Source organism: Hoplias malabaricus, chromosome X1, assembly GCF_029633855.1.
Source record: "Hoplias malabaricus isolate fHopMal1 chromosome X1, fHopMal1.hap1, whole genome shotgun sequence".
Classification (NCBI taxonomy): Eukaryota; Metazoa; Chordata; class Actinopteri; order Characiformes; family Erythrinidae; genus Hoplias; species Hoplias malabaricus.
In genome coordinates this window covers 20,871,052-20,883,785 of record NC_089818.1, presented here as the reverse complement: position 1 = coordinate 20,883,785, position 12,734 = coordinate 20,871,052, and the positions used below count along the sequence as shown (strand labels likewise).

The following is a 12,734-nucleotide window of genomic DNA, read 5'->3' as shown; positions in this document are numbered from 1 at the left end:
GGGGAGAACACACCACACTCCTCACAGACAGTCAACCGGAGGAAACCCACACAGACACAGGGAGAACGCACCACACTCCTCACAGACAATCACGCGGAGGAAACCCACGCAGACACAGGGAGAACACACCACACTCCTCACAGACAGTCACCCGGAGGAAACCCACGCAGAAACAGGGAGAACACACCACACTCCTCACAGACAGTGACCCGGAGGAAACCCACGCAGACACAGGGAGAACACACCACACTCCTCACAGACAGTCACCCGGAGGAAACCCACGCAGAAACAGGGAGAACACACCACATTCCTCACAGACAGTGACCCGGAGGAAACCCACACAGACACAGGGAGAACACACCACACTCCTCACAGACAATTACCCGGAGGAAACCCACGCAGACACAGGGAGAACACACCACACTCCTCACAGACAGTCACCCGGAGCGGGACTTGAACCCACAACCTCCAGATCCCTGGAGCTGTGTGACTGCGACACTACCTGCTGCTCCACCGTGCTGCCCCATCTGAAGATCATTGGCTTTTTTAATCTAATTTCATTTCTTCAGTAGATTGTCCTAAATATGTGATAAATTACACATTGCAGTGTAGTGCATACTTTAGTTGCTTTATGTTCACTACTCAGACATGGTACGGGTTGGGATAAGTTGGTGTCAATGTCTTTCAGGTCATATCTGGACATGCTGAAGGTGATCATGTTCAGCTATCTTTTCTGGTTCGTTCTCACCATCATCTTCATCACAGGCACTACGCGCATCAGTATATTTTGTATGGGCTACCTGGTGGCCTGCTTCTACTTCCTGCTCTTTGGGGGAGAGCTGCTGCTCAAACCAATAAAAAAGATTCTTCATTACTGGGACTTCCTGATAGCCTACAATGTGTTTGTCATCACTATGAAGAATGTCTTTTCTGTAAGACATGCTGTTTTCTTAAATATTTTTGCTCTGAATGTGTTTGTTACCTTAATGTAGAATTTTTTTTTATTACAAAACTTGTTTGACAGTGTTTTAAGGTTTTTATTTTGTTTTTATTCCCCCCAGATTCTTGCCTGTGGCTATATCAAAGATCTGGGAGAGAATACCTGCTGGCTGGTCCAGCTGCTAAGTCTGGCTTGTACCATAAAAGAATATGACATCAAATCAGGTATTCAGTACTTAGGTCTCAATACGTAGACACAGTGAATGCACAGTGAAATTATCTTTATCTGGTATGAGAACACTGCTGAATTGAATTTTGAGGAATCAACCTCATTTAAAACCAGCAGTGGATGTATTAGCTAAAATGTGTGTATTGTAGAATGTAGACTTCAATATGTGTTTATGTAATCCAGCACAGTTTATCAAACACTTGTCTTATATTTCTCATAGAAATTTCCTTATGGCCTAATTATTTGCTCTTGATCCACGGTGTTAATCAGACAGGACAAAAAATTTAAAAAAAAGGTTTTATTCCCCATGTCTGGTTTTAATACCATTTAATGTTTTTTAGACTTCATTTTAAACTTCTTTAATATTCTTTTTCTGGTGTGTTGTTCAGAGGAAATTAAAGGTTGTGAATTACCCAAAGATGAAGCAGGGATCATCTGGGACAGCATCTGTTTCAGTTTTCTACTACTGCAAAGGCGTGTTTTCATGAGCTACTACTTCCTGCATGTAGTAGCTGATATCCGTGCTGGACAGATACTGGCTTCTAGGTGAACTGTGAAGCATACCTTTCAAAGGACTTTTGTTATTTTTGTAATTCTGTTTTGTATCTTCATAATACTATTAAAAAAATATTGTGCTCTATATATTGGTTTGTTACTGCCTCTTCTATGTCTCTTACTCTCAGAGGAGCAGAGCTGTTTCAAGCAACCATTGTGAAGGCAGTGAGAGCTCGACTAGAGGAGGAGAATACATCCATCGACCAGCTCAAAAGACAGTGAGAATATTAAACACAACCCCAGAAACAATACTAAACATTGTAGGCATGTCAAGCTCTTAAACAAATATTAATCACCCCCTCCAGTTTTCACTAATTCAGTGTTCAGCTAACGAAACAAGTTATATTACATTTCATTTAAGTTTTTATCTCATCTTTGATTAAATGTCTAGGAGCAGATATAGCTTTTGCAGTTTCTCAACTTTTCTGAAAATGGGATTTGTACATATTTCTAAAAATAGTAATAATATTGTATTTATATTTTTTAAATTAATTTAAAATTAATAAGTGAAAAAAAGCTGGTGTATTCTTGAATTGGTAGAAAGCTGTGACAAATTGTGATGTAAATATTGAGGAAAATATTTGTGATTGTGATTTGTCACCATTATTAAGGCTTCTTAAAATAAATGTGTTACTTATACAGGGACCTCAAATAAAATTTAAGTGAAGGGTAATTATGATATGGATAATGTACTCTGTCCTTTGTATTTGCTTAATAATAACTAAAAGATACAAGTATACATATAAATAGGTGCATAAAAATGCTACATTATCACTAACGATAATGCACGTAACTAGTCTTAGGCCTTTATGAGCTGAATTAAAAGATTCTGTTTTTCATGAGTCTGCATATATTAACCTAGGATGGACCGCATTAAGACACGACAGCAGAAGTTTAAGAAGGGGAAAGAGAAGATGCTTAGCATGACCCAGGAATCTGGAGATGGGCAGAATCTTGTCCCCCCGGATGGAGAAGAAGATGATGGTATGATGAAGGCGTTTGAAGTTAAGGAGAATAAGTCTGAGTTGTTGTAGAGACTGAACTTAAATAGTGAATGCTCTAGACAGAAATGAAAAGTGATTTAAGTGAACAATAACTTCTCTTTTATGAGAGGTCTCGTCTGTTTTATGATAAAAATGCTGTGCTGTGAGAATGCTTATAATAACAATTTATTTTAAAAAAACATTGTTAAATATTATAAAAAAGTGGAAAATAATTGTACGTGATGAATGTGCTCATGGCTTCAGTTCTATTAATGATATTGCCACCATTTTATTGTAGGAGCAGAGAAAGAGAAAGCCAAGGCCAAAAAAAAGCAGTGGTGGAGGCCTTGGGTTGACCATGCTTCCAGTAGGTTTGCCATCATCATCTTCTCTGCTCTGAGTGCTCCTTGTGTCCTTGTCCAGAACTCAGAGGATTCCCAGACTGCATCAGGGCTCATTGAGACCAACCTGTCAACAAATACATTACCCAGGCCTTATATTTCTCCTGCATCTATTTAAGGCTTCACACAACACTGACAGAAAAACTAATGCATATATTCCTTATATATGTATTCATATAATGAACAGAAATCAAGGAAACATGTTTATTTTAAAAAATAAGTGTTTCTAAAAAGTCAATACCTTAAATAGATATGAAAGATAAGGGTGCTTGGTACAGGAAAAATGGTAAAGTCTGGGTTGTATTGAGTTTTTGATGATGACATTCACATGTTAACGAAAAAACATAAGTAGGTCTCAAGATCCCACAGTTGAGAATCTCTCTGCTGTCTTTCAAAGTAGTCGCAATTATATTAAAAGAGAGTGTTCACCCTTCTCAGACAGATGGGCATTTTGGACACTACTATTGATGCATTCTCTTTTACAGAGACAGATGCATTTACAGAATGAACTGATGTCTGTTCCTGTGTTGAGAGTTCACGTAGTAATCATGAAGATAAAGAAAATTATTTATTTAGTTTCCAGTGAAAACAGCCTCAGCAACTGGTTAGGTTTTTTTTTTTTCACTTTTTAACAGAAATCAAGACCAAGATTTTACAGATGTAAAGCAACAGTAAGGACTGGTTTTCTCACTAAGATGAAACTTTTTAAACCATTTTTCTTATCATGAGAACTGTGACGATAAATTTACAATGTTGTCTTTGTAAAATTTAAAACTTAAATATAGGGTTTAAATTATTTGAACGTTGTTACATTTTATTTGTATTTGTATTTTGCACAGTGTCCCAACGTTTTTTGGAAATTGTAACTGAAGTGTTCTGGATAGATAACATTTCTCCGAAGGGGAACATCAAGTCAGTGACGACTAGGAAAAACCTCTTTTGTGATAGGACAAAAATAACAATTGCTTGTTTTTGTAACAGAAAGGGTGATTCTAATATGTTAAAGTACCTTCATTTAATTGTTTTTCATCAATCTGATGTTTGGACTGGAAATTAAATATTTGTATAACATTAACGTTCGAATAAAATCCAAATTGAATCATATTCAAAAAGAAAAAATATTTCTAACTTTTGTCATAAAAGAAAATCTGAGAGAGTTGAGATTTGAAAGTGATGTACTTCTACTCAGTCTGTAAACTGAAGTCACTAACTTTGTAAATAGTGTTAGACATCATACACTAGCCAGATTAGCGTTTTTGTTTTACCCATCGCTAATTTTAAATACATAACCAATGTGTTTACTTAAATACTAAATGGAATCTCTTAGCCATGAAACAGAACAGTTCATCTGTGTGGGTCCTGTCTGTTTGATATTATACCAGACATAATTTGTTTTCGTTCTTTCTATGTCCTCATCCATAGAAATAGATTCTATTTCTATGTGGGTCATTATGTTATGATTTAAGCTCATTCCATTCTATTACCCTCACCCCTGTCCCACCCTTCTATAATGTGGCGCTTCTGTTCAAGGACACAAGGCAGTATCCCTACTCAAATTCATGTGCTGCAGTCTGAGGACACCGGACAGAAATGTTTTTGTCCGTTCTTTTGTCTTTCAAATGATGAATTACCAACCTTAGAGGACACTTCTCAGAATACTTAGTGGAAGATTAATACTGTTGACCGTGTCTAGTACTAGACTGCTTATTATTTACAGATGTCATTTGCCATTTTAAGAGGAGAGTAGTATGTGCCATAAAATCTTATTAATCTAAATGTGTTAGCTGGCTTACTTTCTTCAAGCCCTAATAGTTTCAGTTGTCTCTGGTGCCTGTTTTAATTAGTAACATTCACTAGGCTTTGTAGTCACTTATATAAAAGTTTAGTATGATTAGATGTTCCTTGCTATGTTGATTTTTAAAATTAAAAAGTTAAAATATATAGTTGTTTTAACTCATATCATTATGTTTATATCTCCTTGATAAACAATTTAATATATCAAATTTGTTGTTACCCTGTACACATTTTTGGGCTAGAGCCCATTCCTTAGGTGACCATTTACATCTGTTTTCTCTCAGTGGTAAGAAGTGGAGATTATTATCTATTTGAGACTGATAGTGAAGAGGAAGAAGAAGAGGAGGAGAAAAAAGAGCCTCCTAAGAAATCAGCTTTCCAGGTAAAGTAGCCCTAGATTTGAGAGAGAAAAAAGAAGCTGTGCCTAAATGTGAGCGTAGTTAAATATTTTTATATCATATAGCCAGAAAGTCTGTGATATTCAGCCTTTCATGTAATAAATAAGTGTAGAACACTGGCTCCGTACATGGTAGTGGGGATAATATATGTCTATCTTTATCATAAATTACAGTTTCATTACTGGCATAATTTCAATTCTCATCCGCTGCAGGGGCATCAACAACAAGGCTAGTTTGAGGGGGTTTATCACTAAGGCTCTCACTAGCACCAGCGCTCCTCTAATGAAGTTGTTTACTTTATTGTCATAGTGATGCCACTTTTCACTTTCGCTTTTAACTACTAATAACTTACATTATTTTACAAATACACATATAACTTTGGTAAATGCTTGTTCCCTGACATTTTTAAGATTAATGGACATTGCATGCTTAAACACAATATGTGGCTTTAACAAATGTGCTATAATCATGGAAATTTTGGATTTTGTCACAGCAACATAACTCAGCTTCAGCCTGTACTACCACTGATAGTTAAAATGGACAAATTAGAAAAATGTCTTTGGTTATGTATCATGATTAACATATTCATTTCAATCACTGCACCAATAGTGTTAACACTACAAACTGAAAACGGCACCCACAAACTTGTTCCTTTTCCTCTGACTCACTCAACGCATTTGCTTTGTGTGTTTCTTCTAATTGTGGCTCACTATGTCATTCTCTCTCAGCGGGCGATCGGAAAGTTTGCTTCAGCTGTCCTGGCTTTGCCCAGGTCTATCATAAAACTGCCCAGAACTATCCTGCAGTATATTGTCAGGGCAGCCAAGGTATCACCCTAGAGTTATGCTAGCTTGATTTTTGTTGTGTTTGATTATGGTGTTATTTTGGCAAGGCCTTGCCTTTCTCTTCCATGATGCTATTAATGTTTATTGGGCCTTAAGATGCATATAAAATATTGTCCCCAATGAGGCAGCATGGAATGGAAAAGCTCAGGAGAAATATGCAGGCTGTTTGTTTGTTTATTGGTCTGCTATCATCATGAGTTAGCATGCATTTCAGATGTGGCATTGTTGGTGTTTTTGCTTGTGTGATTTGTGTTGGGTTATGTGTTTTTCCATAAATATGCTTAATAATTTTTTTTATTATAGTCTATGTGGTTTGCCCCACTGTGTTATAGCAATCGGAGTGAACAAAAGGACTCAACTTTAGTTTTCTAAAGTGTTTTCTGTACTATCAATGAGGCAAAAAGCTGTAGGAATCTATTACTTTATTTTGGATGGCTTGTGTTGCCTGAATTCAAACAATCAAAATGAACTAAAATAATTAAATAAATAGTCTGTAAAAACTTTACATCACATTCAGATTTTCTATCACCTGATTCATGCTTTATGTTAGTTGTAAATGATTACAGAAAAAGTATGAGTTAAAAATGATTATTTGACTTCAGGCTGGGATTTTCAATGAATTTCTCTCTCAAGCTTGCTCATGTAAAAGACATGTTTACATGCTTTTACTAATGTGGCTTGTGTTACTCCATAGTTTGTGTACTACGCGTGGATCACAGACTCCAAAACAGCTCTGAAAGAGCGAACCAAGGAGCGGCGCCATTTTTGGAGGAGATACAGTAGAGGGCATAAACATCGAAAGGACAAGAAGGAAGGTGCACTATTGAGATATTACTCAGTATTTCACATTATATACAGAAATTAGATGTGTATTTTGTCAAATGTGAAGAATTGTTTGTGTATATGTGTTTGTGCAGGGCATGTAGCAATTGAGATAGGGGACAATGAACAGCAAAGTACAGAGGAGAAAAAAGAAGGGCCAGGTATGCTTGTAAATGAGACTTCATTGATATTTTCAACTTCAGTTGGTGACATACAAAACTGTATTTTTACTTTTTGTTTAACCTTAAAAGCTTACATTTATAAATGTTTTTTACTGGCCAACTTAAATGTATTTTGTGAATACAAACAGATTTTGATTTATATACAGGAGGTCCTCGGGTTACGTCAGTTCCGAGTTACGATGTTTCGTAGTTACGACAAATCTCCCATTTACTGTATGAAGCCTTGTTTCGACTTTAGTGTTTTTGCGTCGTAAACGTCGTAAAAACTTCGTGTTTGGTGTGCGCGGCGGAAGAATACACGGTTACGCGGCTCGGGACCGAGGAGGATAGGTGTTAGGATACGATAAGTCCTTACAGGGTTTGTATATGTACAGTATGTACGTATGTTCCGAATTACACTGAAAATCGGTTTACGACGCGACGTAGGAACGGATCAACGTCGTAAGTCGAGGACCCCCTGTATTTATATATTTATAAAACCTGTAACATTGAATTTTCTATTAGTTTATATTTACAGAAACATCAGCTTGCCTAGTGAAAACATTGGAAAACATAGTGAAAATAGTGGAAAACATCTTATGTGTCCATATATGTGTTAACCCAAATGAGGTTTTGGTTTTGATATTTGTGCCTGACTTTGTGAATGTTTGATATTCAATACAAAACACATTTTTGTTCTGCCACAGCATGAAAGAATTCAATTTAATTTCTTTTAACTTTCTTTTAATAAAGAAAGAAGACATTGGCAGAGAGATGATGTAAGGCATTCTTGGATTTGAATTATTGTCACTTTTTCTGACAGACAACATTATTAAGAGGGTTTTCAACATCATCAAATTTACTTGGGTGCTGTTCCTGACCACAGTAGACAGTGTGACTCGGTGGATCAACTCCGTCTGTAAAGAGTACATTGACATCTCTACGGTCCTGCGCATCGAACGCTGTATGCTCACCAGGGAGGTCAAAAAGGTGCTGAACATACACAAATATTAATAAATGATAAAAAAAAATACTTGCCAATTTAGATGATTCATCTCATTCTTTTATTATTTATTATTTTTTGTGTTACATTTTTATTATTTTTTTTATTTTGTGGTACTGCGTAAATTCCGACGTTTTGTGATGGGAAATCAAGTGCTTAAACAGCAATGGGCCTTACTAGATCCATTTTAATCACTCTTTTAATTATATGAAAGCAATATATACAAAGCTGTGATAACATTAATAGGACCAGTGGCTGCAGTTTTACCACACCAGTGTCATTGACACTGATGTGTTGTGTTAGTTGTGTTAGTGCATGTTGTACTGGCACAAGTGGATCAAATGCTGGAGTTTTTAAAACCAATTAAAAATGAATGAATATATAATGTAAATTTAAACATCTAAATGATATGTATGTTGTTTATTCTGTTTTATTTTACTCTGTTATTTATATATTTCTCAATTTATTTGTTTTATTTACCATTTTTCTTTGAGGTTTGTGTCCAGTCCCTCATTTTTTGCACACATTTTGCCTGAACTTGAAAAATATGGATGAAGAAATACAGAAATAAATTAATTTTAAAAATTGATAAATTACTCAAATAACATTTTAAACATATGCGTGAGCAAAGAATGTGAATATATATTGTCATTAATAATAACAGTAAATAATTCATCATTCAGAAGTATACATTCAACAATAAAAGAAAACATTATTTAGTGGTTTTAATGTATGTATGTATTTATTTATTTAATTTTGGCAGATCTGTTCCTCTATAATCATACCTTTTTACCAAATAACCAAAACTTGACGATCAATGATAAGTTGTTACATTCCATCTGATCTCACAGGGTAATGTACCATCACGTGAGAGTATCCAAGTGTACTACCAGAAACAGTTGCGTTTAAATGCGTCCCGTGAGTCAGGGCTGGACAGGATCAGCGAGGAGGATTCAAACTCAGGCTCTCACAGGGTCCGCCGCAGACGCAGGGGATACACCATGGACAGCCAAGATTCTGTGATGTCGAGAGACAGTATGTCCAGGTATGTATAGCTCTGTAACACTTGTGCTTGTATTCTGTCTATGCTGGTGCCCTGATGTTCTCCGACCTGGCCTGATGAGTAATGTTAATAAGTACAAGTATTTAATAATAATTGTTTACTGTTTCCAAAGCAACATTTGTTTTTATAAAAGCAAAGAAATGTAAATACAGTTTTTCTGGCTTCAGATTCTTATTTTTGGCCATGAGAATTACTGGCTTGTTAGTCAAAGTGCATATAGCATCTCTTTTTGGGACCAAAAATCACATCCTATTGATAAGACACCATACTCTATGACACTGCCAGCCATGATCACCATTTAATCATATTTTTTTGTTTATAAAAATATCTTGAAAACTGCCATATTCAATCAAGATTTTTTCAATAGGAAGGTGGTCATGTAGCATATTTAAGAAGACCAGAATTGTCTTGGAAATTGATTGCCACAGTCAGATCTGCAGATCTTGTTGTTCAAACGTTACCAACCCAGAAGATTAAAAGCTTTTGTTGTTTGTTACAGGCTCGTTACAGACTGAGCATTTAGCGTCTAGTCGAGTCTGTAACTACGGTGACCAGATCTGAGATGGTGAAAAAGAGGACACGTCTCGCCCCTCGCTGCCGTTGTATGCTGGACCTATGTGTGCTTTTAGGTCCTTTACACCTTTATTTGCTACACATGGGAAAACATGGGAATTTTAAGTTCCCATGTTTTCCCATGTGTGAAAGTTAAAATGAACCAATCGGAGTAGGGGAGGGCGGGACTAGTTTGTGAACGAAACTTCTCAAAATTCTATGTAAGCGCTAGAAAAACAAAATTCCGGACGTTTGTGAAATTCCGCTCGGACGTTTTTTTAAGTCTAAAAAAGAGGACATATCCGGGTAAAAGAGGACGTCTGGTCACCCTAGTCTGTAACGAACAAAATATATATATTTTTTATTTCTGTGTTGATAGCTTATAGCGCTTACAAATTGATTGCACCTATCAATTTCTGATCCTCTTCGATATGCTACATATCCAACTTCCCATTGGAAAAACTTGCCCTTGATCCAATATGGTGGCTTTCAAAATGGTGGAAATGTTCATGTTCTGGACATAGACACCCTCACTCATTATTTGCTAGGGTATTCAGATGTCATTTTCCCTTTCGTTTCTGAAATAAAATGTGTTCTGCTAATTTTGACACACCCTGTATATTTACTAACTGTAAATATACACATCATTTTTTGGGCATTTGTTTCACTGCATCCCTGAATAGCCATCAGAATTATCCATGGATTATCAAACAAAACTAATGGCATATATTGGTGTGCACAAACTAGTCCACATCACATTACACATTTTGATCATTTTGGTGCACAAGTGAACATTTTCTGTTGTAATAACTATTACTTTATTTATTTTAAATGTTTTCTTTCACAAGTGTTAATTTCAGCAAATAAACAGTAGCTATACATGAATACATGTATAGAGTGATGTGCTGGGCACCCAAGCTTGAACACGCATTTACAAAATTGACTGATTTACTCCCATCTCTTTTCATAAGTGTGAAATTACTCAAGTGGTTTGTAGTTGGAAAAACATAACTTGTGCTTAAGAAAATGCCATTAGGATTCCATAGCAGTGTATTGTATTTTTTGCTCATCCTTCCATGGAATGTTTTTATGTTTCCATCTCTTCATCTACCCATGTCTCCATCCATCAGCGCATACACAGAAGCTACAATGCTATTTTCTCGCCAGTCCACACTGGATGACCTAGACGATATGCCTCAAAATGTGCCCAAAACCAGTGAACGCGCCCGCCCTAAACTGCGCAAAATGTATGGCCTGGATATGTCCAACTCATCTGAGGACAGCGGCAGCAGTGCCATCTCCAGGTCTTTAATGGAATTAATCATTCTCTTGTACTCTCTTTTATGAAAGCTTGTCTACAGTTGGGATTGGCTTTCCATTCAAATCTGATGATAAATTTGCATGGTATTAGTTGATTAATAATGGGTTTTGTTTTCATTCAGTTATGAGTTTTTAATATAATTTAGAGTCATGGTAGAATTTATTTGCTTCAGTAAAATGGCGGATACAGACAATGAATATATATATGAATTTATTTTAAAGGCATGCTCTATTAAAAGGTTAACTGCCACAAATTGTTGTGCCCATCCTTAATCTATAGCTGTTCTTAGAAACATGTGTAAGGTGTGTTGGAGTCATCTGTAAAGAGGTACAAAGTTACGGTCTTTGTTTTCAGCACTGGTTTTAGCTTTTGTTAAATGCTATGAGTTACGCCATACCCAGGGCATATTTCCCAATATGAGCACACATTACCCGTCCTTGGGGCAAAATATTTAATGTTTTTTTTAATAACACTTTAAAAACAAGATCTGGCAAACTCTTAATTGTAAGTAAAAACACAGATGAACACTGAGATCTGTAAAATGACATTCCAGATAATAAAAGTTTCAGGAAATGTCATGTTTTTTACAGTTTGTGATTTGGGTGTGTGATTTTTTTCTTTATTTTGTCAACAGCGAAGCCACTCAATGCATCACTTTATTTTCACGGCAAGGGACCAATGATACCATTGAAGAAGTGGAGGATGAGCAGGACCAGCCACAGTCCAAAAGTGAAAGTCATGAACAGGCTGAGGATCACAATGAAGATCTCTGGACTTCTATTGAGCCTGACCTAGAGCAGGAGTTGAAAACTGAGGATGAGCCTGACCTAGAGCAGGAGTTGAAAACTGAGGATGAGCCTGACCTAGATCAGGAGTTGAAAACTGAGCATGAGCCTGACCTAGAGCAGCAGTTGAAAACTGAGGATGAGCCTGAACTAGAGCAGGAGCTTGACCGAGAGAAGGAAACTGAACCACAGCAGAAGCTAGAAATAGGACATAGGTTTGAACCAGAAGAAGAGCTAGAACTAGAAAAGGAGATTGGAGCAGAGCATGAACTTGAACTAGAGCTTACACCTGAACTGGAAAAGGAGCCTGAACCTGTGCAGGAGCCCAAATCAGAGCAGGAGCCTGAACAAGAACAGGATCTTGAAATAGAGCATGTGCTTAAATCAGAGCAGGAGCCCATATCAGAGCGAGAGTCTGACACAGAAAAAGAGCCTAGTGGCAAATTCCATGAACAAACAAAATGGGGACCTGAAGATCAGCAGGATGAGGATCAGTACATTATGCGGGATGAAGCCATAAACGAAAGCCCAATGCGGACTGACGGCGAGTCTTCAGGCGCAGAATACATATGCACAGACAGGGGGGCTGGTCAGCTCTTTACCCCTGATACAGATGCCCTCAACACATCAGATGCAGATGTACCACCTAGCTATAGCAAAGCTGTGAGCTTTGACAGGCTGTCTGTAAGCTCAGATGAAAGTGACATTGACAAGAGGCTGATGCTAATGACCTCGGACAGCAGGTCAGATCTGGAAGACTCACTGCTGCCTTCTCAGACCACTGAGCTCACTGCCAGTGAACTCCTTCTCAACAAGTAAGTCTTACACTTTATATACATAATGTGTCTGTTTTAATTGTAGATAAACTGAATGTGGATGACAA

General features: G+C 36.9%; 1 protein-coding gene across 1 annotated transcript in view; it reads left to right on the top strand.

Moving 5' to 3' along the window:
* Positions 1 to 12,734, top strand: part of LOC136675409 (piezo-type mechanosensitive ion channel component 2-like) — a 75,590-nt gene that overhangs the window by 46,680 nt on the left and 16,176 nt on the right. Inside the window, exons 26-39 of the mRNA XM_066651941.1 lie at positions 689 to 932; positions 1,062 to 1,164; positions 1,558 to 1,714; positions 1,852 to 1,941; positions 2,586 to 2,707; positions 3,005 to 3,073; positions 5,186 to 5,283; positions 6,028 to 6,126; positions 6,839 to 6,959; positions 7,062 to 7,127; positions 7,951 to 8,117; positions 8,982 to 9,175; positions 10,876 to 11,049; positions 11,701 to 12,666. Coding sequence (XP_066508038.1) covers positions 689 to 932; positions 1,062 to 1,164; positions 1,558 to 1,714; positions 1,852 to 1,941; positions 2,586 to 2,707; positions 3,005 to 3,073; positions 5,186 to 5,283; positions 6,028 to 6,126; positions 6,839 to 6,959; positions 7,062 to 7,127; positions 7,951 to 8,117; positions 8,982 to 9,175; positions 10,876 to 11,049; positions 11,701 to 12,666 — 2,670 coding nt within the window. The remainder of the gene's footprint in view (positions 1 to 688; positions 933 to 1,061; positions 1,165 to 1,557; positions 1,715 to 1,851; positions 1,942 to 2,585; positions 2,708 to 3,004; positions 3,074 to 5,185; positions 5,284 to 6,027; positions 6,127 to 6,838; positions 6,960 to 7,061; positions 7,128 to 7,950; positions 8,118 to 8,981; positions 9,176 to 10,875; positions 11,050 to 11,700; positions 12,667 to 12,734) is intronic.